Genomic DNA, 26,315 nt, shown 5'->3' on the forward strand with positions numbered 1-26,315 from the left:
GTTGGTCCTTGGGCCATGTTGCTGGAATATTAAGTAGTCAGTAGAGAGAAGGGACACGGGGGGCTTAAAAAGTGGAAGAGTGTGTCCTCATCCACGGGTGCCAAGACCCTGCTCCTCCAGCACAGCCTTGACTAGTAGGCTTGGAGCCCGACCCCTTGGCCCCTAAAGGTCCCAAAGAACCAGCTTCAAGCCTTCAGCTGAACGGGGATATAGCTCAAAGCAGGGGAGACACTGGCTTGCAGGTGGACAGTGCCACTTCCATTTGTTCTGGTACCACGAGATCATAGCTACCCCCCCACCCAGAGACGTCAGGCACCCAAAGGTGTGGACGTCTGCCTCTGATGTGGCCCCTAGAACCAGCAGGGAGGGGCCACAGGGACCAGGTTAATACAAAAGGGTTACCTTTGCTCTGGCTGGCGTCCACATTGCCATCCTGCATTTTACCTACACGACAGAGAATTTTAACAGACAACAGAGAACAGACAACACACATCGGTCACCATGAAGACGCAACAGGGCCACGGACATTCATGTCAGCTGGGGGGGGGGGGATGGCCAAGCCGGCTCTGCCCCTCAGTACAGGGATGCCGGGGAGGCCCCCCAGGCAAGAGCAAACCCGCGGGGGCTGCAGGGTCTCTCTGGATTCTCTGAGGGCGCAGAGAGGGGGCTTCCAGGGGGATTATGTTAGCCGTGAGCATTTTACAGATTAAACAGCAGCCTTAAGGGTAAAGGAACCACACAAGCAGAAGGAATGAGAGATCTCAGGCCCCCAGTGATGAATTTGGAATTTGGTTGGTGCTTTATGTGGGCTGAGAAGAGGCAAAGGGAAAGAGAGAGAGAGAGAGAGGTTGATTCTAGAATGGGGCGGTGTTTGGTCAATGTGCTCCTTAGTTTCTGGCTCCAGGAGAGATGATCCCAGTTCCTCTTCCTCTTGGTGGTGGAGGATGAAGCCATGGCATGGACAACCCTCCCTGCCGCCCGCCTCACTGAGAGTGATTCAGGCAAAGGGCGTGCAGAGGCTTCCCAGCTGTGGGCTCGGAGGCACCCACAGGTGTTTGGGGGCTCGGTGGCCATGCCATGGCGCCCAAGGGGAAGCCACCCCACCGCTCCCCTCCACTAAAGTGTGTGCTCTTCACTCTAGATTGCCTAGTTCAGGCCACAGCAGAGAGGCGAAGTTGGCTTGGTGGGAACCCCTGGGTGCTCCCTACCCCCAGCTCTATCAGAGTCGGATGCTGTCTAGTGCTGGGTCTGGGGCTCCCCACCCCGTAATCGGGGCCACGTGGCAGGCTGCCTCCCCAGGCTCGGCCCAGAGCACGTGGGCTGCGTTCCCAGGGTGGGAGGTATTGGTGACTGCTACCTGGTAGCTAGACACCTACCTGCACCTGCTGGCCCTGCAGGGGTGGGGGCACCCTCCCGTCCCTTGGCTCATCCTGGGCTTTGCCCGATGGCTCGCCACCCCAGGAGGACTCAGAAGGTCGCTGAACCCCTCACCACTCCTGGATAATCCTCACAGTTCGTGGTCCAGGCCCATACATGACCTCCATGGTTTCAGCTGGTCCTCACTGCATCCCTCCTGGGGTGCTCCAGGATCATGCCCACAGACAGATAAAAAGCTGCAGCTCAGGGAGGGGCACTCAGCAGGGGCTCTGCCAGCTCTCCGCAGGTGAGTGGACAGCCCCAAAGGGTATGCACATTTTTGCCCCTCCTTGGGAGAAGGCAGATACCCCCCATCCCCTGAGCCTGCGGTGGGGTGGACACTGAGGCGGCACTGGTGTGACTGGCTCCTGAAGCTGCTGTTTCAACACCAACTAGCCCTGTGACTTCACTGCTCCCAGCTTGGCTTCCACCTCCGTAACAAGGGGCTGTCATCTTGCCTCCCGGAGCACCTAAAAGTTACCTTTTGTGATAACCACTCGCCCAGCAGCGTTTGGCAGTTTGCAAGTGTCTCATGTCTTGTCAGTTTTCCTGGTACCCTGCAAGGCGGGGCGGGAGGGGCTTTCATCCCTCTCATTTTACAACGAGGAAACTGGGGCTGGGGGAGGTTCAGAGGCAGCCGTCATTTACAGAGCATCCGTATGACCTCTGCAAACACTGTCGTCCCCATACCACATTCACGTTCCACTGACTGCCTCAGAGGGAAGTGGTGGCTTCCTAGGTGCCAGCTCCATACCATCTCTGCAACAGTGCCGGGCTGTTCCCACTGCTCCTCCCAGCAAAGGGTCAGTGGCCTGCCCTGGGGTTGAAAGAGAAAGGCCCCCATCCCTGTATTCTAATATTCTTCCTACCAGATTAAGGAACAACACGGAAGAAGGCTTCTCGGAGCTGACAGGAATGAACCACAACAGTTGTTTTTATGTTTAAACATGATTTCACTAACTGGGCTAAAAGGCACCAGAGGACTCGGCTTCAGGAGCTGGTGTGAGGGGCACAGAGGGACCTCTGTTTGCATCGCACATTATCAGATGCAATAGCCCACGTGTGCCCATTAACCAAGCCAGCAATTTCCTCTTGTATTTCCATAGCGATCACGTGGCCAGAAAAATAATCAACAATGCATATGTCTGAGGGAGGGAGCCGTGTCCTGGGGGCACTTGGGTGCAGATGGCCCGGTTTCTTGGAAGCGAGGGACACATTTGGGGGCTCTCCTTAGCCAAACCAGTGCTCCCCTGGCCCTGGAACGGTGGTGGGGTGCTGCTCTGCCCAGCCCCCACGGGACCTGGAAGATGGGCTGATTCAGGGGAGCTGGGATGGAGGACAGGAACCAGGATGGGGGACTGGGGTGGAGACACAGAGGCCTCTCTGCATCAGATGCCAGATGCATTTTTGCCAAATGGATCAGTCCTCTCTGGGCACTGTGAGGGTCATGGGTGTGGAAAGCCTGGACGTGGAGGGTTAATGGTGAGGAGACCCAATAAACAAGCTTTGAGGAGACAGGCTGCTAACTAGGAGAACTGGGAGGCGTCACTTCTCTTACCCGTGCCTACATTTGTCCCTCTGCAAAATGCACAATTTCAACCAAGGTGATGCTTATGAAAAGCACTGCAAAGTACCCTGTAAGTGTCCAGGGTTAAGAGCAATGTATCACTTAAAATCGTGATTAAAAGTGATGTATTCAATAGTGATATTTCAATAAATGGGTTTCCCAGGTGGTGCTAGGGGTAAAGAACCTGCCCGCCAATACAGGAGACACAAGAGATGTGGGTTCTATCCCTGGAGAATCCCATGGACAGAGGAGACTGATGGGCTGCAGTCCATGGGGTCACAGTTGGGCGTGACTGAAGCAACTTAGCATGCATGCATGCATGTCAATAAATATAAAAGAAACAATAAAATTAAAATGGCAATTATAATGCCTCCAGAATGAATGGGACACCCCTTAGCACTCAGTTTGGAGGGGCTTGGGGGGGTGGAGTGAGGAGGGGGCATCCTGCCACCTGAGTGTGTCTTCCACATCCAGGTCATCCTGATTCAGCTCAGATCAAGGAGTGGAAAGGAGTGGTCCATTCTCTCACTCACAAGGCTCAGCTTAGCACCCTCAGCCTTCAGCGCACTCTGCCTGGAGCCTGGAGGGCACGGCAGAAGGCAGGTTCCCATTCACTAGGTCTGGGTGGGGCCTGAGAGTCTGCATTTCTAACGAGCTCCTGGGAGATGCCCAGGAGCATGCGGGCCTCCAGTCACAATTCAAGTAGCAGCAGCTTAGAGCACCGGCTCCAAAGTATATTTGGGGGGGTCTACCAATCCCACGACATTCAGCCAGGAAGGGTCCCGCGGCCACGTCAGTCTGGGAGGCCCTGTGTGACTCTAACTCTCTACCCCACAACACAATCGAGGCTGTCTTTTTCCAACGAGGAGGAAACCATTTCTACCCAGTGGTTCTTAAACAGTTTTGACCACAGGATCCTTTCCTTGCACGGAAGACTTCTTAACGTGCTTGTGAAGTTTATTTATTTTTTAAAGCTTTTCTTTTTTTGAGGATGTGGACCATTTTTAAAGTCCTTATTGAATCTGGAACAATACTCCTTCGGTTTTGGTTTGTTTTTGGCTGCAAGGCATGTGGGAATCTTAGCTCTCTCACCAGGGATTGGACTGACACTCCTTGCATTGGAAGATGAAGTTTTCACCCCTGGACCGCCAGGGAAAAGTCCCTACATCACTGAGACATTTACACCAGGAAGAGCAGCACATACTTTAGAGGGAGGGAGTCCTGGCTTCACAACCCATCTTTGCTACTGTCTAGCTCTGTGACCTTGGACTAGCGTCCTGATCTCCATGAGACTCAGTTTCCTCATTTTAAAGTGGGGACAAAAAACTGACCCACAGGGTTATCGTGAGGATTAAATGAGATGCTTGCAAAGTGCCTGGTGCACAGAAAGTGGGTAAGAAATGATGTTTCCCCATCTTTTCCTACAGTTTTTCTTGGGACTATACGGACGTTTTTGGCTTGAACTGGAAGTGAGGCTGCTGCCTTCTTGAGACCCACCAGTCTGGATGGGGTCCCAGCAGGGTCATCATCCGGGAAGGGTGCGGGGAAGCAGGACGTCACTTCCTGTTTCCTCCTTCCCCTCTCCCTCCCCCCATGTGGATTTGCCCACGTCATTTCTCCCTGTTAGGGCTTCTCTGGTGGCTCAGTCTGTAAAGAATCTGCCTGCAATGCTGGAGACCCGGGTTTGATCCCTGGGTCAAAAAGATCCCCTGGAAAAGGAAATGGCAACCCACTCCAGTATTCTTGCCTGGAAAATTTCAGGGACAGAGAGCCTGGCGGACCACAGTCCACGGGGTGGCAAGAGTCGGACACAACTTAGCGACTAAAGCGCCAGCACCACCCCTCCCTCACATGTGACACCTCCCACACCCCAGGCTGTCCTCTTTTCTCTTCCCGTGCCTGAAATAGACCCACACCCGAATTAGCCCTTCCTGGCCAGGTGCTGCTCACAGAGGAGTGTTGCCCAGCCCCTGCCATCTGCTTGCTGCTTCGGTCTTGGGTCACTTTGAATCTGAGTGGCTCAGCCAGAGGTCTGGGACAGGGGAGGGGAGGAGGAGGCAGAACCATAGCTCCATGTTTTCTGGGGGTGGTGAGGAGTAGATGATATGATGGATGAGAAACCTGCTGCCCAGTTCCTGGGATGAGCGATGCTGGGGAAAGAAAAAGCTTTCCCTTCCCTTCAATTCTCGGGGGCAATGGTTTCATGACCGGGCCCTAAAAGCTCTTAGGAGCAGACCGGGTGACTTTATGTCACCTGACTTGGGGACGGGGATGACCAGAGAAGATGGCAGGGTATAGAGGTGTGAAATCTTCCAAAGGCGTGGAGGCCAGTGAATGGAGTTCCTTCCTGCCTGTGTGTAAGGAGGGTGAGATGCAGACCCCAGGTACAGTGGCAGCCCTTACCCCCATCGCCCATCCCCGGGAAGGCTGGTAAGAATGCAGAGACTCAGGACAGACGCTCCAGCGCAGGCAACAGCAAGAAACACCAGTCCACACCGGAGGGACAGAGCTGGGCCCGAGCCCAAGCGAACCCCCTGCCCGTTCGGTCCGCGAAAGAAGAGAAAGAACGTCTACTAGTGGCTCAGCCATGCTACAGGGCGGGGCCCAGGAGCTGAACGCTGGCCCGGGTCCCCCTGCCTCGAGGGAATGGTGTGAGTCGAAGATGGGAGCCTGCCCCGGGGACCCAGAGACCAGCCTCAGCCCGGGTCCTGACCCCAGGCCTTCTTCCCCCAAGCCGGGACCAGGAATGTGCTTAGGAGAGGGCCACACGGGGAGGGATGCTGCTTCCAGGGAGGGAGAGGAGACCAGATCTGAAGCCAGGGTCACGTCCCTCTTCTGACCACCGCCGGTGGAGGCGGAGCTGGGTGCCCGGGGGTGGCTTCTCTCTTAAGCACCTGCCCCGTGTGTGAGAGGACGACCGTCCCAGAGCTGCCCATGCACATCCAAGTCTGGGCCATCCCGAATAGGGAGGGGAAAGCCCAGAGCTGGGGGTGGGGAGGCGCCCACCGCCCAAGACCGAGAGCTGACCGGGGGCGGGGCGGGAGACGTACCATTGACTAGGCTGGTATTTGCACTATCTGCAGCATTTGAACCTGCCGCACCATCGGCCGCTGTGGGGGTGGGAGGGATGAAAAATGCAGTGGTCAAAATGGAGGAGAGCAACAGTGCAGATGGCAGCAACAGTAGACGCGAACCAACGTGCGGGGAGGGATGAGACTACGGGTGGAAACACACATCTCCGCCGGAAATCAAGAAACTCAAATTTGGGGGTGGGGGGGTGAAATGTTCCCGTGGAGATGACACACAAGTCGGAGGGCAGAAACTCAGACATGGAGGGTCTTTGAAATAAAATATGGAGGGTGATCCACGTGGGTAGGTGGGATGGTCGGTGTGAGGTCTGGACCCAGGCATCCCGTTGTCCCAACCAACATAGCAGGTCTCTTTGTCAGTGAGGGTTCTGTGAAGGTTGGTGGGGGGATGCTGGCTGACCATCATGGCCAGAGGGACCCACGGCCAGGAGTCGTTTCAGCACGGGATGCAGTAATAGTACCGGCCGTTCTGAATGGGCGTATGTTGTGACGGCTGCTGTGTCCTGGAAGGACATCTTCTCACGGCAGTGACCTCAGGTTAGTGTGTTTGACTCAGGCCACTGCCCATGGCCAACTCCTCCTTTCCTGACTGACGCTCAAAAGGCTGCCTTGGTCTTGCCTATAGGAGATGCCCCACCACTTAAAAGATGACATCAGTCATGTTGCATCTTGTGCACGAGACAGAGAGGGTACTAGTGAGATTTCCTTAATTTAGAAATAAAAAATGATACGAGATGCTCAAATTCGCTCTGGCTGTTTTTTCTTGGGGTGGGGGAGACGGGTTCTGTGGGAAGGAGAGGGAATAGATGCTGGGTGAGTTGGCCGTGCCGTGAGGCGAGGGGCTCTGTGGGGTCACGTGGTGCTGAGTGCACACGGCGTGCCACTGTCTGGGATTTGGAGGCGGTGGGGGTGCCATCTGCCCTGGAAGCACTGGAAGGGCAGCATGGGGTGCTGGCCTGTCCTATGGGGCTGGCAGCACACGGGACCACAGAGGAGTTCTGGGGTGGGGGGCAGAGCCCCCAGCCATTGGGTACCCTTCTAGCTGTGTGCTGGTGGTCTGGGGCCGGGGCTCAGGGGTCAATGGCTGCTGCTACTTCTAAAAGCCCCTTCTACCCTGAGGGGTGTCTTACTGTACCTGGTAGCTGAAGGCCATCCCCCTTCTTCACACCTGTGTAATGATTTTTGAGACATGTTAATGAAGGAGAAGCATGTACAGCCACATACATGCCCGCCCGCACATGCATACACACACACACTCCAGCACGCGCAGAGTCATCCTGAAATGGAGGTGAAAGCAGCGTCCCTGGCGGAGGTGATGGGATGGAAGCGCTAAGGGGGTCCAGCCCTGGGAACCCCCCGGGTCTGCTCTCAGGGGCCTGAGAGGCTGGGCTGCCCCCCATCTTCCTCTGCCACGTCCCCTCCACATCCCACCTCTTCCTTCTGCACTGCTGTCCCCATCTCGGTGATGGGCATGTAAACTTTCAGAAAGGGACTCTGACCCATGCCGGGCAAAAGAGGCCTGTTTTCTTATCGGCGTTGTAAAAAACACCGGTCTGGCCCGTGGTAGCTTCTGGGTGCTTCTGCCCCTCACCCAGGCCCCCGTGAGGCCAAGGAAGTGGGCAGAACTGCTACCTCCTGCCCAACTGCCTGCACCTGGGGCGGCTGGCGGCCACTGCTGCCACATCACTGCGTGGACACTGCCCTGACGTGCTCTGCGCCTCATGACCAAGACTTGTCCTCAGATTCTACCTCAGCTTGCACAGATCACAGCTCACTGCCACCACTCCTGCTGCTGTGGCAGCCATAATCTTAGGAGGACCCCAGTAGGAAGCAGGTTTTGGCCCTGAGAGCAAGTAACCTTTGATTGTGACCCAGGCCCAGAGACTGGCTGACCTCTGAGAGCTGGAGGTTAGTCCTGTTGTCCCTAAAACCAAAAGAGGGGTCATCTACTATCTCATCTCCTTCCCCTGGGTTCCAGAAGGTCTGGATGTTGGGGACTCTCCTCTGGAGCTTGGGGAAGGAGACAAAGGACTGAAGATGTGAGAGGGGGAGGGTCCCCAAGACTGAGTGAGTGTCGGGTAAGTAGCCAGCTGTTTTGGACCAGAAGCTGGATGTTAGACTTGGGCCCGGTCTGATGGGATTGGGGCTCACGTCTCCCAACCAGCCCTCCTATGCTCTGAGAGGCACTTGCAGCCCAAGCTGCCAAACTGCTGCACCACGGGGAGCCCATGGAGCGAGGACACTTGCTTCTGGGGGAGGAGGAGACAGAACTCAGCTGAGATTGCAGCTCCAGGGGCATCGGAGAGGGGCTCACGACAGTTGATTTGGAGGCACCTTCCCCAGAAGCTCCCCATCACCTCTGGGTAGAGTCTCCACTGAGTGTGCAGCTCTGCCCGGTGGAGTTGAGAGTAGTGATGGAATATGCCCAGGTGGGGTTTTCTACTCAATATCAGGGCTGATGATGGGACCAGGTCACACCTGAGGCCGGAGACTGAAGAAAAGGCTCAGCACCCTTGGCCTGGTTCTGAGGGGAAGGGGAGCCCCCCATGACATGACTGGACAAGACAGAGACTGGGACAAGACCCTGGAGATGGAACAGACAGAGCCTCCTGGCCCAAGCAGGGCCTCAAGAATGCAGGAGGTGACTGCTGGCACAGGGTGTGGACATAAAAGGCACTCAATAACTCTCTTGAGTGAAAGAATCAACAAAAAAATGTGGCCTTAAGAGCTCCTCTCCTGGTCCACGAGGGGGCTGGGCTTACCTTTCTTGTCTTTCTTCTCTTCCTCTTCACCACCGGCCCCCAGCAGGGTAAAGATAATGCCAGTCTGAGAGTTCACACCCACGGCAGTCACCACCATCCGTCCAGAGCCCTCCATCACGTGGGTACCTAGGGATGGGGATGAAAGCCAAGTTACCATTGTACAGCCCAGATCACCCCCACCCCACCCCATGGAGTGGGAGGAATCTGGTCCCAGTCTGCTCCTGGCAATTTGCCTGTCGAGGTCCGGGGGCACCTCCCACAGTGAAGGTTTAATGTGTATCATGGTAGTGGCTCCTTTAAAGATGACTATACCTTGGGACAACGCGATGATGAGCCAGGAACTCAAACACTGCTATACTTAGCTCTTAGGCCCCTGGAAAGCTCAGGCTTACCATCTCCTCCCCATTCCTAGAGAGTTCCTTTCTCTCTCTTCTCTCTCCCCATTCCTCCTCTCCCTCCCTTACAGGTCAAGCAGGGACCACTCTTGTCTTTTCCTTTCTTGATATATCTAGAACCATACCTCATTCTATTTAATTTTGCAGCTGGAAAGAAAAATGTCAACTAAGCCCTGGGCAGGACTGCTTAAAATGAAGTTCACTTTCTTCCCAAAGATCTGAGGAAAGAATTCAGGGCTCAGTGAACTTGGATGAGGAAACAATGAAATCTTAATTTTCACAGACATCAAACTGAAATTTAGCATTTTTCCTCCATAAAGAACAAAGTCAATAAACTCCAGGAGTGTCAGCGGTGCCCACAACACCATTACACCTTACAAAAATCACAGTTTCTTAAAAATATCTCTTTATAACTGCTGTAGATACTTTTTGAAAGTGAAAGTTGCTCTATTGTGTTCAACTCTTTGCAACCCATGGACTATACAGTCCATGGGATTCTCCAGGCCAGTATACTGGGTGGGTAGCCTTCCCTTCTCCAGGGGATCTTCCCAACCCAGAGATTGAACCCAGGTCTCCCTCATTGCAGGTGGATTCTTTACCAGCTGGGCCACAAGGGAAGCCCAAGAAAACAGGAGTGGGTAGCCTCTCCCTTCTCCAGTGGATCTTCCCAACCCAGGGATCAAACCGGGGTCTCCTGCATTGCAGGTGGATTCATTACCAGCTGAGCTATCAGGGATGCCCCCAAGATAAGATACTTTTTAGGCTTATGCTTATTTTACAACTAAGGCTGCTATTATACTGATTGCTGGATCTCGTTATTCAGTATACTAATAAAGAAATGCATATGTTACTACACCACATATTTATTCTTTTCTAATTACTTTAACTATTTCAGTATAATTGACTTCCTTTGTGATCCAAGGTATTTCATGTATTTCAAAGCTTTCTGAATAGGGGTGGCCCATGATGACCCTGGACCTTCCCAGGAGCCCACGGTACAAGAAAAGTTACAAACTCCCTTTCGAGAATTTTAGATTTTGGAAACTGGGTTCCAAAGGGTCCTGGAATTCTTCCAAGGGCCTGAGGGGAGCTGTGGGGGAGGGAGGTGGGAGGCCTTTGAGCAGAGTAGCTCCACTTTTACTCGTCTCTGGGGTCTTCGTTGTCAACTTCTACTTGACAAGAGGGCACTCTGCTTAGTAAAGAACGTAGGGAAGTGAAGCTTGGCCTGTCAGGCGCTTGTTTTTTTGTGGTTTTTCATTTTTACTGCTCTGGCTAGAAAATTCTCTATACGAGCACATAGCTCCTCCTTCAGCAGACAGGTAAGAATCCAGTCCCGCACAGTGTAGGGTCTCCAGCCGTCCCCAGGCTGCACAGAAAGATTATATCTGGCCTATCAGACAGGCGGCCATGGCCACCGAGCCCAGACACCAAACACCCCTGAATACTTGTTTCTCAAACTCCTGCTGTTTTCAGATTTTCCTTCTTTCCCCTCAAGATCGATGGTCATTTCTTCCTGCTTTCAGGGTCATTTGTCACTAATGGCCTTCTCCTGGTCTCCCGATTTGCTTCAGACTTGAAGTCTAGGTGGACAGACTCATTAGAATTGCATGTAAAATAAGAGTCAACAGGTTCTAAGTCAGGGCAGGAAGCACTTTCCTTAAAGCAAGGAATCTATTTTCTCGTTTCAAGAGGTTTCGTCTACTCTGTTTTCCTTTTTCTTCTAGGACCTGAGCCATATTTTGAGATGGTGTGTCTGCATGTATAGGTTTGCACACATGTCTGGTTGTGTGTGTGTGCGCGTTTGTGGTGCTCCAGCCATTTGGCCTCTGGGATGTCAGGATCTTAAAGTGCTTTACAGACAGACAGATATTCTCCAGTAAGTTCCTCTGAGGTGGTAAAGGTCAGTCTGTCCATCCATGAAGGGTAAACTAAGTCATGAAGGCTCCCAGAGGCAGCCTGGAGACTAGCAAGCCGTACCAGAACCCAGGCTCTCAGGGGAGGCGCTCTGCGGCTGGCTTCACACCCATCCCCAGGCTTCACACCCATCCCCAGGCTCCGTGCCCATCCCCAGGCTCCGCGCCCATCCCTAGGCTCCGCGTCCGTCCCCAGGCTCCAAGCCCGTCCCCAGGCTCCTGCCCATCCCCAGGCTCCGTGCCCATCCCCAGGCTCTGCGTCCGTCCCCAGGCTCCAAGCCTGTCCCCAGGCTCCTGCCCATCCCCAGGCTCTGCGCCCATCCCCAGGCTCCCACCCATCCCCAGGCTCTGCGCCCATCCCCAAGCAGGGAACAGTGGGGACCGCAGAAGGTGCTCGAACACTGACTCCAGGCTGGAAGGTCCAGGCCTGGTTTCTTCCCATCACAGGCAGACCCCGGAGCACACTCTCCTCACCAGGGGCACAAGCACAACCTGGGCCAATTATGGGACTTCGGGAACGACAGTAACTTGCTGACCAAATGCTTCCTCAAGCGCAGGCTCAGCTTGTGTGGGTGCTGGCAGGATGGACTGTTAAGTATCAGTGATATTAGAAGGATGAGGAACTAAGGCGCAGAGGGGTCACCTGTGGGCGGTGTGAGGTCACTGCAGATCTTTAAAGGTGAGGGGTGAACACACTTCACCGCACTCACAGGGTGTAGACGGCAGGGGCGGTAATCAGCACGACCTTCCACAGGACACCTACTCTGCACCAGGCCTGGTGCCCTCACCCCGATGTTAACCCCAACCTTAACCCTGACCCTTCACGCGCAATCATCTCATGCTCTCGCGCTGGCCCTCAGCTGGCAGAGGAGGAACCTGGGGCTCCGGGAGGAGTGGCCCGTGAAGGGTCCCTGGCTGGGGAGGGACAGAGCCCTCTGCCCGGCTGGTCAGATGCTGCTCTTCCTCAGGAAACAAGGCCACACGCTGGTCCCAAACACGTTCGTGAAGAAGTTGGCTTGGTCTGGGTGTCGACAGAGAAGCCACTCCCCACCTCCCCGGCCCTGGGCCGGATGGAAAAAGACACAGGGGGCCAATTTCCACCCAAGATAATCAGACCCCAAATCACCTTCTGATCTAATCACTCCCAGCTCATCAGGGAGCTGGCGGCTCTGCACCAGGAGGCAGGAGCGGGGCGGGGGGGGGAAGGAAGAGGAAGCCAGAGAGGTGGCCTCCGGCCACAACACAGGGACACGGGGAGGCGGGAGACAAGGGCCAGCATGCCTCCCACCCAGCACCGAGGAGCCCCGGGGGTCCTCCAGGCCTCAGCATTAGAGGGGCCAGAGGAGTTGGGGGCATCACCTCCCCCGCTGGTCCCCCCTCCCTCCACACCCCAGCAGCATGCCCAGCCTCGGCTCTGACTACTGTCCCCTGGCTCAGACCCTCCACAGCTCCCCGAAGTCCAGATGCCTTAATCAGCAACCCCTGGGTCAGGTCTCAACCTTCTCCGAGCCCCGGACCACCGACTTCCGCCACGCGCCCTCTTCCTGGGATAGGCGCAGCTCACTGGGCCCTTCCGTCCCACGGCCAACCCCAGCCCCACGCCCATCTCTGCTCACATAGTTATCACCTCCTGAATGCCCTTCTTCCACCTCTTGTCCGAAACCTCCTCTTCAAGGCTTAGCACAAACACCCCTCCTCTTAGGTGACTTCCTTGACCCCTATAAAAGGACGTCACCTCTCCCCTAGTCTCCCCATGGGGTGCCTCCTGGCCCCCGAGCCCCTGGGGGGCAGGATCTGAGCGCATTTCCTCTCTGCCTCCCACAGCACCCCTGTCACTGCTACCTCATTTTCTGCATTTTTCTTGGTGGGCATGTGTTACACTTATAATGGAGGACCCACACCCCCTCCAGAAGCCATCTTTACGGTTTTACAAAGGGTCAAATTCATCCAGCCCAGCCCTCCTCCCCACAGCTCCCTGGACTGCCCCCCACTCCCCTACGAAGACTTCAGAATCTGGCTGCCCCTTCCTGCCAGAGGAAGAACCGAGTGGACCGGGTCACCCAGCTCCAGGATCCCCTGCAGGGGACACGCTTTAAGCCCTAGGGCCGAAGCTCCCACAGTACAATGTGAGGCATATAAAACACAGGTCTCTGCGTGTGGACAGAGGGGAGACCCTTCTGGGGAGGGGCGCCCTGACTAGACTGTGAACCAGGCTCCCTTGGGGACCATCCTGTGGTCCCCACAAGTCCCCAAGGAGCCCCTCAGAATACACCACCTGGGGGACAGCCAATGGAGAGGGCCCTGGGTTGAGGAGGAAGGGACCTGGGATCAGTCTGGGGTCTGCTTATGATTTTGCTGAGCGGCCTGCGGCCAGCCCTCTCCTCTGTGGACCTGTTTTGTCCCCTGTTAGAGGTCTGGCTTAGGTCATCACCTCTAGGCAGTAAAGTCTAGGAACCCAGGTCTCCCGGAGATGAGGGCCCCTCCGGTGTGGGAGAGGGCAGCCTCTATTAAAGGCAGCATCTCGGGGACTCTGGAGGGGCAGGTGGAGGCTGAGCGGACAGACTGACCACGAGTCGCTCCCTGTCTGGGCCACGCTTATTCACGCGACGGACGGGTGTGGTGGGGTCCCGCTCAGTGCCAAGGGGCTCCCAGTGGTCCCTGGCCTCCAGGGGCTCACAGTCTAGTTGGGGGAGCAGACAGGCACACAGATGAGCAACAACACAAGACAACAGAGACCCAAGGGCCCCTAGACCATCGGGAGCAGGGAGGGGTTGGGGCACAGTCCAGGCAGAGGCAGGAGACGGCCACAAACCAGCTGCGCTGAAGCTCAGGGCTCATGAAGGGAGCAGCGGCCTGAGCAGAGGGCTGCAGGGTTGGGGGTCTGTTCGGGGTCCAGTGGGGAGCCATCGGAAGTATTCTGGGAGGAGGGGAAGAAGAGAATCATTACGTACAAAGATTCCCTCCGTGCCCCGCACTCTGGCCCACTCTTCCGGCTCGGTGGCCATGGTCCCTGGGGAGGTCACCGTCATCACCCGCATTTCAAAGCACATTGCTGGGGTAGCTGGGTGGCTTTGGCTGTTATCATCTCCCCCTTGCAGGGAGGGCTTATGCACAAAGTCTGAGGCAGGGCTGTTTGGGGACATGGCCCCGAGGAGTGAGAGGGAGACAGGTGAGTGGCGGGGGGGCCGTGTCAGCACCCGTCTGTCCATCCATCCGTGAGTCGGAAAGGAGCTTGGGCCCCGGGAACTCTGCAGGCTCCAGCCAACAGGATGGCCTGTCCAGGCCCCACCTGAACCTTCACCTCGTCCCCCTGGAGGTGATTTCTGCAGCCTCTGAGCTGGCAGCAGAGTGTGGGCCAGAGCCTACCTGACTGCAGGCTCGAAGCCCACCTCTGCCTCCGACTTGCCTCAGACCTGGTCCAGATGGCGTCTCAAGGCCACAGCCTCGGGTGATGACAAGTGGGTTGCACCGAGGCCTGTGGGCAGGCCTAGTGAAGCCTTGCTTTATGAAATGAAGTTTCTGAGCCCAGGGAGGTCAAACGGCTGACTGAGGCAGCACGGCACATGAGGCACAGGCTGGGGCTTAAGCCCAGAGCTCCTCATTCTCCAGGTTTTCACTTCCGAAGCCTCTCTCTGGGCAGGGAGAGTGGAGAGGTCGGGCCGTCTCAGAGGCCTTTTCCTGAGAGCAGAGACGTGAAGACGGGACGAAGGCCCTCTCTGGGGGTTATCACCTCCTTCCAGCACGAGCACCAGGCCAAGTCCATGCGGTCCCCAGCCCAGACGCGATGCTGTCATCGTTACTGTCATCGACGCGGTTAACAACAGCAGTAACGCACGCCCACGAGCACTCCAAGTCGGCAGAGCGTTTCAGCACCCATGAGCCCGTCCCCTCACAACAACCCAGTGAGGCAGGCCTTGGTGCGGGCACCACCCCAGGCCCCTCCGCCCACCTGCAGCCTCTCCGGCTCAGAGAGGTTGAGCGATGGCCCGGGGTCACACAGCTGTGAGAGGTGGAGCCGGGACTTGAACCCGTGCTCTATCCACTACACCCCACTGCCTCTCGTGGAGAAGAGGCAGGGTAGTGTAATGGAGAGAGCGCGGGCCGAGTGGCAGACGGGGCCTCCCCGCGGTCACGGTGTCGTCCTAGGCTCCCTGGCGGCGGCGGAAGTGGCGGCAGGTCCGGTTCCCCGTGCCTGGCCTTGCGCTCGGCGGGCAGGGTGGGCAGTGGGCCCCAGAGGGTTGTTGAGGTCCTGGGTTACCTCATGCTGTTCGGGCTCTGGTTCCAGGGGTGATGGAGGAGGGAGGAGGGGAGGGTCCTGCAGGGGGCTGAGCCAGAGGGTCTGCTGGGGGTGGGCTGGGCCCTGCGGCTTTTGAGGACAGCGTGCTGGTCCCTGCCGAGTCTTTGGTTTCCCTGTGGAATTCACTGTGTGTGTGTGTTCATCAGTCCTGTCAGTCCTTTCCAATGCTTTGTGATCCCATGGACTGTAGCCCACCAGGCTCTTCTGTCCATGGGATCTTCAGGCAAGAATACTGCAGTGGGTTGCCATGCCCTTCTCCCAGGGATCTTTCAGACCCAGGGATCGAACCTGTGTCTCCTGTGTCTCCTGCATTGCAGGCAGATTCTTCACCCACTGAACCATCCCCAGAATTCACTACAAGATGCTTCAAATGGGCCATGTTGCTGGGTAATAAAGTCACGGGCTCCCCGGAGGCAAGCTCGTGAGTGGGGGCTGCAGGGGAGCTGAGAGGCTGGAGGGGTGGTGTTCCGCTCTGGCCCTGTCCTCTGAGGGTCCCTATGTGCCTGAGGGGCCTCACCTTTCCCCTGCTGCAAATGGAGACCAGACTAGGGCTCTCCAGGCATCTGGGGGTCTCTTGCGTGTGCATGCGTCCTTCCTTGTTTCAGTCATGTCTGACTCTTTGCGACCCCATGGACTGTAGCCCGCCAGGCTCCTCTGTCCATGGAATTTTCCTGGCAAGGATACTGGAGTGGGTTGCCATTTCCTTCTCCAGAGGACCTTCCCGACCCAGAGATCGAACCTGTGTCTCTTAACGTCTCTTACACTGGCAGGCAGGTTCTTTACCACTAGCTCCACCTGGCAAGCCAGGCTGCAAAGTGGCAAGTCTGGGCATGTATTTCTAACAGGAGGGATCTCTGCTTTCATGGGGCTCTCATGGGGGTTCATGACCCAGAAGGGCTAAAAACCACGGGCCTTCCAGGAAAGGCAAAGCAAGGCTGAGGAGCCTGGAGAGGCAGGAGGTCTAAACGCCGCAGGGCCGCCGCACCGGGTCCCAGCCTGGGGGATGCCGTGGGACTGGCGGTGCCTGTGAACACGGATGGTGTGTCGGGTGACAGCACTGCCCCTGTGCCTCCTGAGTTCACAGCTGCGCTGTGGTCACTCAGGAAAACACCATTTCTCGGGAGACACACCTGAAGGAGGAAGGGGTCCCGACAAGGGAGAACGTCTGGCTCCCGAGAGCGAGGGCAGCGCGCCGGCCGTAGCGGTTTTATCAGAGGGAGGGCATGCAGGCGTTCGTTGTGCTACTCCTGCGACTTTTCTGAAAGTTTGAAATTATTTTAAAATACAAAACTAGGAAAAAAAAAATAGGCCGGGTTCATGGGCCCCTGCACTCCAGGGCCCATTCACATGTTGTCTTTCTTCCCAACATCTTAACCAATTGTACGTGAAGTATCTGGACCCCTGGGTCCCCTTGCAAAGTGGACATCACTGCCACACTGGTGGCATGTGGGCAGGCGGCAGGGGGAGAAGGCGACCCTGGGTTTGTTGCCCATCCCCGCCCCACCCCCCTCCCGGCCTCGTTGGACATAGGATCGCCTTGAGATTCCTGCACATCTCCTCTGCCCAGGTTGAAGACACTGCAGACATGGGCCTGCGTCCTTCTGTCTGTTCTTGGGGATACGCTCCAGGCCTTTAGGATTTCCTTTGTGCCCTGAGTGCTAGAGAGACAGCTGAATCTTTCTGAAGCCTGGTCTGCCCCCATTTGACAAATGGGGAAGCTGAGGGCCCAAGGGGCAGAGGTCATAGCGGGAGCTGATGCAGAGCAGGAACTGGGGGGTTCTGCCTCTGTGTTTGATCCACATCATGAAGCATCTCACAAGCACACCATTCACAAAGGATAGTCCCATTGGTTTAGGCATGTGGTCCCCAAAACAGCCCTGTGGGGTAGGCAGATGTTGGGGGGGGGGGGTGCCCGGTGACTACACAGACATGGACATGGACGCTCAGAGACGAAGCAACCTGTCCAGGGTCACAGGCTGGGCCACTGGACCCAGAACCGAGCGTTATTTGCCTTCCTCTAGGCTGAGCCAATGTGCTCGATGTGATGTAGGGGTGTGTGTGTGGTGGGTGCAGGGTGGAGGGGGAGGTTTCTCAACTACCATGAGGACCCTGCAGGTGTCCCCAGGCTGGTCTCTCTGTATTTTCTGAGGGTCATCTGACCAGAAGGCCCAGCAAAGCCTTTAGCACAGAGGAAGGGTATGAAGAGTCTGGTCATGTGCAAAAAAAAAAAAAAAAAAAAGAGTGTCCAAATGACAGTTATGCAGAGTTGAGAGCAATGGGGAAGATAGCAATCCAGGTGTACTCCCTGGAGGAGGCAGGCTCATGAGGCTGTAGGTGGGGAGAAGTTACATGATGGAGAGATGGGGCCAGCCCAGAGAGGGGGAATGGTGACACATTCAGGATGAAGGAAGAGGTGGGAAAAGGACATATAAGCTGGAGTTGTTCTCGCATTTTACAATTGAGGGAATGCAGGCTCAGAAAGAAGCTTGTCCAGGGTCTCCCAGCCAATGAGGGGCAGAGTTGGGATTTGAACCCAGGCCTATGTTACTCCCAAGTCCAGGCTCCTCAGCAGGAGCAGGGAAGGGACCCAGCCCACCGTGGGCATCCCTCTGGCAGCACCGTGCTAGGTAGGGGCCTCACCTACATCACACACCAGGAAGTTGCTATCATCCTCACCGAGGATGATAGAAGTGAGGCTCAGAGGCTCAGAGGCACCGAGGCTCAGAGAAGTGATGCGACGTGCCCAAGGCCACACAATGAGTTCATTCCAGTGCCCAGATCCAGCTCGGCCTGGCCAAGCTCTGCTCTTTCTACTACGCAGTGCAGCCTCCCTCCTCAGTCTGCAGACACTGCCTGAACCCTAAGGGGTGCAGGGCCTGGGGTGGAGCTGGGCTGACCTCCTGGCAGCCTCAGGCCTGGGCTCCCACCCACTTGGACCGGCCAAGGATGGAAGGGCCCATAAAAGTGAGGCCTGTTACATTTGTTTGGGTGTCGGGACTGTGGGTAGTTTTGCTCTTTATCTGAGATGCTCTGCGCAGCACAAAACTCAATCAGCATGGCAGGCTGTGCCCGAATGGCCGAGTGCAGTGTGATGTCACAGGCCAACACAAGGGTCCCAGGAGGCGCCGGGGTGCAGGCCAAAGAGTGGTCAGGGAAGACTTTGTGGAGGAGGTGGCGCTGAGCAGATGAGCAGGAGTTAAATGTGCAACGAGGAAGGAAAAGGGCCATCTGGGAGTAGTGAACGGCCTCGCCAGAGGCAGGGCAGAGGAAAGGAAGCAAGGCGGGTCTGTAGCTGAGGTGTGGGTGAGGATGGGTGTACTGAATCTGTGACTCTCACCACAGGGAGGGGCAATGAAGGCAGTGTCTGCTCATTGCTCCAGCCTCCTCTACAACCACCCCATCCCCAGTCTGTCCAGGCCCTACTTACATACAATCAGTGACGGGGAACTCATTACCACACAGGCAGCCTCGTTTGTTCCTAGAATGGTTCTGACTGTCACAGAATTCTCTTTCCAATCAGCTTGCTTTCCATCGGGCTGACTATGCCCCTTTCTTACTGTCTTTCCTCCTGGAGCTTGGGCTAAGTCATGGCCCTCCCTCCCCCTCATATTTCAGAATGTCGGCGCTGCAGCTCAGAGTTCAGTTTCATTTTCTCGAGTCTAGTTCACCCTGCACTCTGGCCACCTTTTATGGGTCCTGACCCTCCCTGGGTGTGTGGGCTCTGCAAACCTGATGGGCACACTTTCCACACTGCAACAGTTGAGCTCCAGGGGAGCCTGCTAGAAACCTCCCACCAGATCGCCAGCAACGCAAGCATCAGCACAAACCAACCGAAATCCCCTGGCCTCGGCACACCCTTCTCTGTCCTGCCCTCAAAAGACATCACAGGAGACCCTGGCTCCTGTTTCCTGACGCCCAGAGGCCCAGGGTCTCCTCCATTTGTCTTGACTTCCCGCCAGGTGGATCGATTGAGACCAGAGTGGCTGACCCTACTTGGGCTGGCCAGCCGACTTCCCGTCCACCTCTACCCTATTGCTCTTTTCCAGGGTCTCCACATCTGTGCCCACCCTCAGGGCTGCTTGGTGATGCTTCGTTCGGGTCAGTGATCTTGAACATGTTTTCTCACCAGCCTCCTGCCAGGGAACTACCTCCCCTCTCCTCCAAACTGTCTGGAACCTTCATCTCCCATCCACTCAGGTCCAGCACCTCCCCTCAACTTGCACTGAGCCTCATAACCCACCTAGCCGCTTCTCTCAAGGGTGCCCGCCTCTCTGACAATCACTTCAGCCCAGAGGTCAGGACCAAGGCCACAGGGTGATGACCATTTACAGAACTCCCACGTGGCTCTGAGTTCCCAGAGAGCATTTATGGCTTTCCATGATCACTTGGTCGGACCCCCAGCCCTTTGCACTTATTGTCCCTCTTTCTGGAATGCTTTCTTTCTTTTTTTTTTTTCAAGTTTCAGACTATTTATTCATCAGTGTAAACCCCAACACAATACACCAACATGATTTCATGCATTTAGAGGGGAAATATTTCCTGGTTAAGTGGAAAATTATGCAGATGGCTTCTGGAAGACCTTCATTCTAAGCAGCTTTAAGTGAAATACTTCATTTAGAAGTCTGGACCTTCTTTCTTCAGTTTGCTGTAATCTACGTTCACAGAGTAGAACTTGTACCGATCATTAGGACCTAGTTAGTTCCAGGGTTCTGGGTTATTCTTTCTGTCCCAACTGACGTCGGGATTGAACAATGCCAGGCGTGTGACATACAGTGCTGCTCCAATAAATATGAAGAGGGGGATCAAGCTAGGGTGCTTCTTGGCCTGACCGATGATCTGGCGGAGCATGGTTGCGACAGAGGCCTCGAGTCCAAACGGACAGAAAAACCAAGCCGCGAGGCCAGAGATTTAGCACTCACCGCACCTCTGGAATGCTCTTTCTCTCACTGCTCTGCCTTTAGCTCAAATGCAGCCTCTTCACACACACTTTTCCTTGATCAACTAAGATTCCCATCCCCTTCCTCAGGGTCTCTATCTCACTACAATGATGTAACGTCTTCACCTGACTTATCCCTGTCTGAAGCTGTGGCACGTATCTGCTTGCTTGTCCCTTTCTTGTCAGTCTCTTTTACCAGATTCTAAGCTCCAGGAGGGCAGGCACCTTGCTTGTTCCATGAACCACTGGCATATAGTAGGTGCTTAATACATGAATAATTGAATACGTTTTTGATAAATAAATGCCGCAGACCCGATTCTCAGTTCTTTTTACCATCACAGCCTGTAGACATGCACCCCTTCCTCTTTGTAACACTTCTAGGAAATTCCACCCTCCTTTAGACCTCTGTGCCTCTGCTAGGAGGACCCTTTCTCCACAACTCTGCCTGGTGGGCTCCTACCGATCCTTTAAAACCCCGCTCAATTCTACCTCTTCTAGATGGTTCTGTCCCCTTGGTTTTCTCACACCTTCCTCGCTCCTCTTCTATGGACTTAGCTATTTGCAAGTCTACTCCCTGCCCCCCTGCTCCTGCTTACTCAGGTTAGAGGTTTCCAAGGGCGGGAGGTGACTCTGTATCATCGTGGGGTGGTGGGGAGGTGTCCCACTGCTCAGCCTGGCCCAGAGCAGCTGCTCAGATGATGTTTGCTGAGCACTGCTGGACAGGAATGCCTTTTAGGTGTCCTGCTCAGAGAAGGTATTTCACCTGACTGGTGCCTCACCTCTGCAGGGTCACCCCTCCTTTCTTGCCCCCCCTGCAGCAGTCAGACTGAGATCTTAAAAACGTAAATGGGATCAGCTTACTGCCGATTACAGAGAGTACTCATCACACTCAGAACTTTTATAAACTCCTGAGCACGGCGCACCAGGCCTGACATCTGACCCCTCCATCTTGCTCCCAGTCCCGCCTCAGGGCCTTTGCACGTGCCATTCCTGCTGCTGGTATACTCATCCTCTGGAGTTGCGAGACCAGCTCTGTGTCATCCTTCACACCTCAGCTTACAGGCCTCCTCGACCTCCCCATTGAGCTGCTTTATTTTCATTGTGTATCGGTCATTGCTGTTATTCAGTTATCAGTCATGTCTGACTCTTTGCTACTCCATGGACTGCAGCACGCCAGGCTTCCCTATCCTTCACCATCCCCCAGAGTTTGCTCAAACTCATGTCACTGAGTCAGTGATGCCATCCAACCATCTCATCCTCTGTCATTTCCTTCTCCTTCTGCCCTCAATCTTCCCCAGCATCAGGGTCTTTTCCAATGAGTTGGCTCTTCCCATCAGGTGGCCAAAGTATTGGAGCTTCAGCTTCAGCATCAGTGCTTCCAATGAATATTCAGGGATGATTTCCTTTAGGATGGACTGGTTGGATCTCCTTGCAGTCCAAGGGACTCTCAAGAGTATATCTACTACTCTCTGGAATTTTCACATTGTCTGACTCCTCATGACACCAGAGGCTCCCCAAGGCTGGGGCCTCATCTGTTTCAGGCCCCAGTCCCCAGACCAGTGCCCGGCACACAGTATGCCTCTAAAACAACGGTCACCACTGATTCTTTCTTGTCCCTAATGAGAACAGACTTCCATGTTCAGCTTTCAGAAAACCAATTCGCTAGAAGGTAAGTTCCATGGTTGGAGGGGGCAGGAATTCATTGTCAGTTTTATTCACTGGGCTCACCCCAGGGCCTGGAGAAGTACTGAGTACACAGTAGACTTAATGTCTGCTGGGGAAAAGGAGGGAGTTCTTGGTTTGGGCAGAGCTGGCCAGAGACCAAAGGCTCTGAGACCCCCCAGCCTCATCAAGGGGGCACGGGCAGGAACCGGTGACGGGAATGAGCCCACCACGGGCCGCAGCTCACCTGACAACAGCATGGGGTCCTTGTCCACTGACTTGCGCACCTGGTCAGACTCCCCCGTCAGGGAGCTCTCATCAATCTTGAGGTCGTTGCCCTGGATGAAGAGGCCGTCGGCAGGGAGGAGGTCGCCTGGTGGGAGGAAGGGCAAGGGGGGTGGTCAGCAGGGTCTCAGGGGCTGGAGAGGCTGGAATATTCCCTTCAAGCATGATTGCAAGGAGGAGTTGCCTTCTGGAACAGGCTGCCTAGTGCCCCCAGGGTGCAGGAACCAAGGTGGCGTCCATCAGAGGCCAATGGGGAGCTGAAGCCGGGGCCGGGCGAAGGGCAGGGGGCCTGGAGCACTGAGGTTGGGTCCTGCCTCTATCTGAGCTCGAGTGGGCATGTCCTTCAGTTTCTAAAGTACTTCTCTTGGCATGGCATGGATTTAGGGCCTAGATTTCTCAATGATTCATTCTTCTCTGGCCTCAACTATGGTTTGGGGAAATTCTTTGGGAAGGGACTAACCTGTCTTGACTAGGCTGAATAGACCCCAAGACAGGAATATTATCGGAGGATAATATGGCTGGTGAGAAGGGGTCCTCTAATCTTTTCCCCTTCTCTTACCTCTACTTACCTAGGACATATCTCAGCTAAATCCCCTTTGGCACCAGCCTGCTCACTTTCTCCACGGCAGCATTACGGGCCTGGAATGCTTTCCCATTCCTGTCCACTCCCCATAACACCTTCTCTAGCACAACAATCATCCATTAACAGCCAAATCAGAGAAGGGAAAGGGATTTCACTTCCTCAGCCCACTCTGAGTGTTAGTGGTCCTTGGAGTGCTTGGTTGAGAAGTCATCTGATGATGTTATCTCAGGTTTGAGCTGAGATCGATCAGTAATGTCTGCTAAGGGTAGACGTTTAGAGAGTGGTGGTACATGTGTCGTGCATTTGCCATTTTTTGGTTTAAATGCATTCTGGAATCCTACCTCCTCCAGAAATGAGCCTTCCACCTCTTCAAGCAGCTCAGAAGATATCTTAGCTTGGGGGTCAGCCTTCAGGAATCCACCCTCTGCTCTGGGCCCACTTCTCTGGGTCTCCCTGGCCCATTCCCACCCCGGCCTGGACTCCAGTTCTAGCCCCCAGCTCAACAGTGGGGTCACTTACCATATTTGACCTGGGCGATGTCCCCAACCACGATCTCAGCCACAGGGATCTGGACCACCTGGCCAGCCCGGACCACAGTGAACTTCTGCTCCTGCTCAATGCGGCTCTGCAGGCCCCGGAACTGTTTCTCTTTGCTCCAGTCATTGAAGGCTGTGACCAGGACCACGCAGATGACCGACAGGAGGATGGCGGCCCCCTCGATCCAGCCCGCCTCTGCCTCCCCTTCATCCTCTGCCCCGCCCTGGGCCGTCGCACATCCTGCACAGAGCGGAAGGAAGCAGGCAGGGTGGCACGGTCATCTACAGTGTAGGTGCTTTAGGGTCTAAAAGAAGGCAGTTTTGCTGACATCCTTTCCTTCCATTCTTCCAGCAACTGTGAAGCAAGCCTCTAGGCTGGGGCGGGACCTGCCCTCCAACAAGCTGGGTCCGAACCCTGCTGCTGCCCTTCTCTGGTCCTGGGCAAGTCACTGCCCTCCCTGAGCTGCTGTGGTGTGCTTGTCTGCAAAATGGGTCACGGAGGATAGGCTCCAGGGGAGGAAGGTCAAAGCTCCGGGCAGCGCTCAGCACACAGGAGGGTCTTATGTGGCTCTCGTTGGATCTGAGCCCCCAATACCCAGTGAGGATACCGATACCCCGAGCCACCTGTGTGACCTACAGTCTGATGACTACATGGTGCCTAGGAAGGGCAAGAAAGTAGAGGTGTGGGTTCCTTCCATCACCCGGAGCCACCAGACCCTGAGAACACCTCCTGCTGCTCTGGGGCAATCAGGAGAAAGAGATGAGGAAGGGGAAGAAAGAGGGGTGTGGGTGGGCCCTGCTGAGGTCACCTCTGGGTTCCCTTGGACTGGGGCAGGGACAGGATCCAGAGATTGTGACCACAGGATCTGGGGAGACTGCAACTGCCCTCCTTGGACCCAGGGCTTTCTAAGGTGTGTCTGTGTGACTTTGGGGAACCCACTTGGCCTTTCTAGGCTTCCCTGTGATTGTTCATCAGTAAAATGGAGAAACTACTTCCGAGGTGGTTACCAGGGCCCGGCATCAAATAAGGACTCTCAAAATTGGTCAAGTCACAAACATTTTCTAAGCAGCTATTATGCGCTGGTCACTCTGCTGGCTCTCTGGCACTAAGGGAGCTGTCATGGGCAGGGAGTTGGGAGCAGGGGTTATGCCTACCCTAGCCCTGCTGTGAAAGTGCCTTGTGACCCCCAACAGGTGTCTAGAGGTCTCGGAGCCAAGAAAGCAAACAGGGAGGGGTTCTGGGTACGGCAAGGCAGTCTAGTGCTCGTCCATCACCAGCACTGTTCTGTGGCTTCCCAGGTGGCACCAGTGGTCAGGAGCCTGCCTGCTAATACAGGAGACGTAAGAGATGCGGGTTTGATTCCTGGGTTGGGAACTTAACACAACTTAGTACACAGCATCATTTTAAAGGTAACTGCTGCAGCCTAAGTCTGCAATGGCAGGGGGTGGTCCAGGCACCATGGAAGGTTCAGAGCACAGGCCGGGGCCTGGGTATCAGGGAGGAGTAAGTCACAAAGTCCGAGAACTCCATTCTGCAGGATAAAAGTATGTTCAGCTGCCCTTATCAACCCAGTGCTGCCTGAGCTGGTGTCTCAGCTGGAAGAAGTGAGGGGCAGTAGAAAGAACCAGAAGCTTGGAGTTCCAAATCCAGCTCTCCTGCCTTCAAGCTGTGTGACCTTAGGCAAGTCCTTCCCTCTCCGGGCCTTGGCTCCCGCCTCTCTAGGATGGAGGTGACCCCAGGCATCTGAGAGCAGGGCTGTGGGGCACCCCTTCAGGAGCCTGATCTCTGTTCCCACTGCACCCCCTCTACCCCCTGCCCGCTGAGTTCTAAGCTTGCACTGCACTGGGTCACCTGAGGTCACTTACACGGGTGGCGCTGACTCAACCTGGTCCCTTTCTGAGGAAAGGCAGCCGACAGACAGGCACGCGGGCGCGGAAGCCAGAACGCCTTGGTCTGAGTCACGGTTCTGCCGGTTCCCGGAGTCTGACCTTGCAAGTCATTTACCATCTCAGGGCCTCGGTTTCCTGGGTAATAAGATTACCTGCCCACAGGGCTGTTGTGAGGGTCAAGTGAGTATCAAATGAACTTTTACCCTAAAATCTTCCAACTAGCGGTGGCTCTAAAAATAGTAGGAATTACCCCCCTTATTATGCTTTTGTGTTGCGCCCTTAGCTTTGTTCGAGGCTTATGCAAGAAGCAGTGTACCATCTTCTTCTCTATTTTCTACAAAATTTCTGCAAAGTATGCTGCCCATTATGCATCTCTCATAATGGCCTGGGCTTCCCAGGTGGCGCTAGTGGTCCAGAATCCGCCTGCCAGTTCAGGAGATGTAGGAGACACCGATTCGATCCCTTGGATGGGGAAGATCCCCTGGAGCAGGACATGTCAACCCACTCCAGTATTCTTGCCTGGAGAATCCCATGGACAGAGGAGCCTGGTGGGCTACAGTCCATTGGGTCACAAACTGTCCGACACGACCGAAACAACACGGCATGCTCGCACATAAGGTCCTATGTGTAAGTTCATCCCACAGTTCATTGTCAGGGGATGTGCTATCTTCTTAAAGAACTTCCTTTCCTCCTAACTGATAACTTGAGCTATGCAAATCATCCTAATTCACTTTCTGCTTTGGTTGTCAAGAAGTTCAAAGTCAAATTTATATCCCAATCAAGGGAGCAAACTTATGTGCTTTAAACCCTCTTTGGAAAGAGGTGATGCAGAAAAAAGGAATCAACTAGTAATATTAGGTAAAAAAAAAATCGAGGTAGCTGACCAGATAGACTTGGTTATCCAGTTTCTCAGGAAATTCTGGCATGGGAGGGAATGGGGAAGCAGCTGTACAAGGAACCTCAGAAACCACCTCCTCATTTGGG

The 26,315-nt window shown here is 55.2% G+C and overlaps 1 protein-coding gene and 1 pseudogene across 1 annotated transcript in view; both read right to left on the minus strand.

Annotated features, from left to right (window-relative positions):
- Positions 1–26,315, minus strand: part of ATP2B2 (ATPase plasma membrane Ca2+ transporting 2) — a 167,873-nt gene that overhangs the window by 52,295 nt on the left and 89,263 nt on the right. Inside the window, exons 4-9 of the mRNA XM_061128845.1 lie at positions 23,425–23,682; positions 22,285–22,410; positions 8,835–8,960; positions 7,208–7,240; positions 6,034–6,093; positions 403–444 (exon numbers count right to left, since the gene is read on the minus strand). Of these exons, the coding sequence (XP_060984828.1) occupies positions 403–444; positions 6,034–6,093; positions 7,208–7,240; positions 8,835–8,960; positions 22,285–22,410; positions 23,425–23,682 (645 nt within the window). The remainder of the gene's footprint in view (positions 1–402; positions 445–6,033; positions 6,094–7,207; positions 7,241–8,834; positions 8,961–22,284; positions 22,411–23,424; positions 23,683–26,315) is intronic.
- On the minus strand, positions 20,004–20,287 carry LOC133045505 (cytochrome c oxidase subunit NDUFA4-like; annotated as a pseudogene).

Source organism: Dama dama, chromosome 24 (genome assembly GCF_033118175.1).
Source record: "Dama dama isolate Ldn47 chromosome 24, ASM3311817v1, whole genome shotgun sequence".
Taxonomy (NCBI): Eukaryota; Metazoa; Chordata; class Mammalia; order Artiodactyla; family Cervidae; genus Dama; species Dama dama.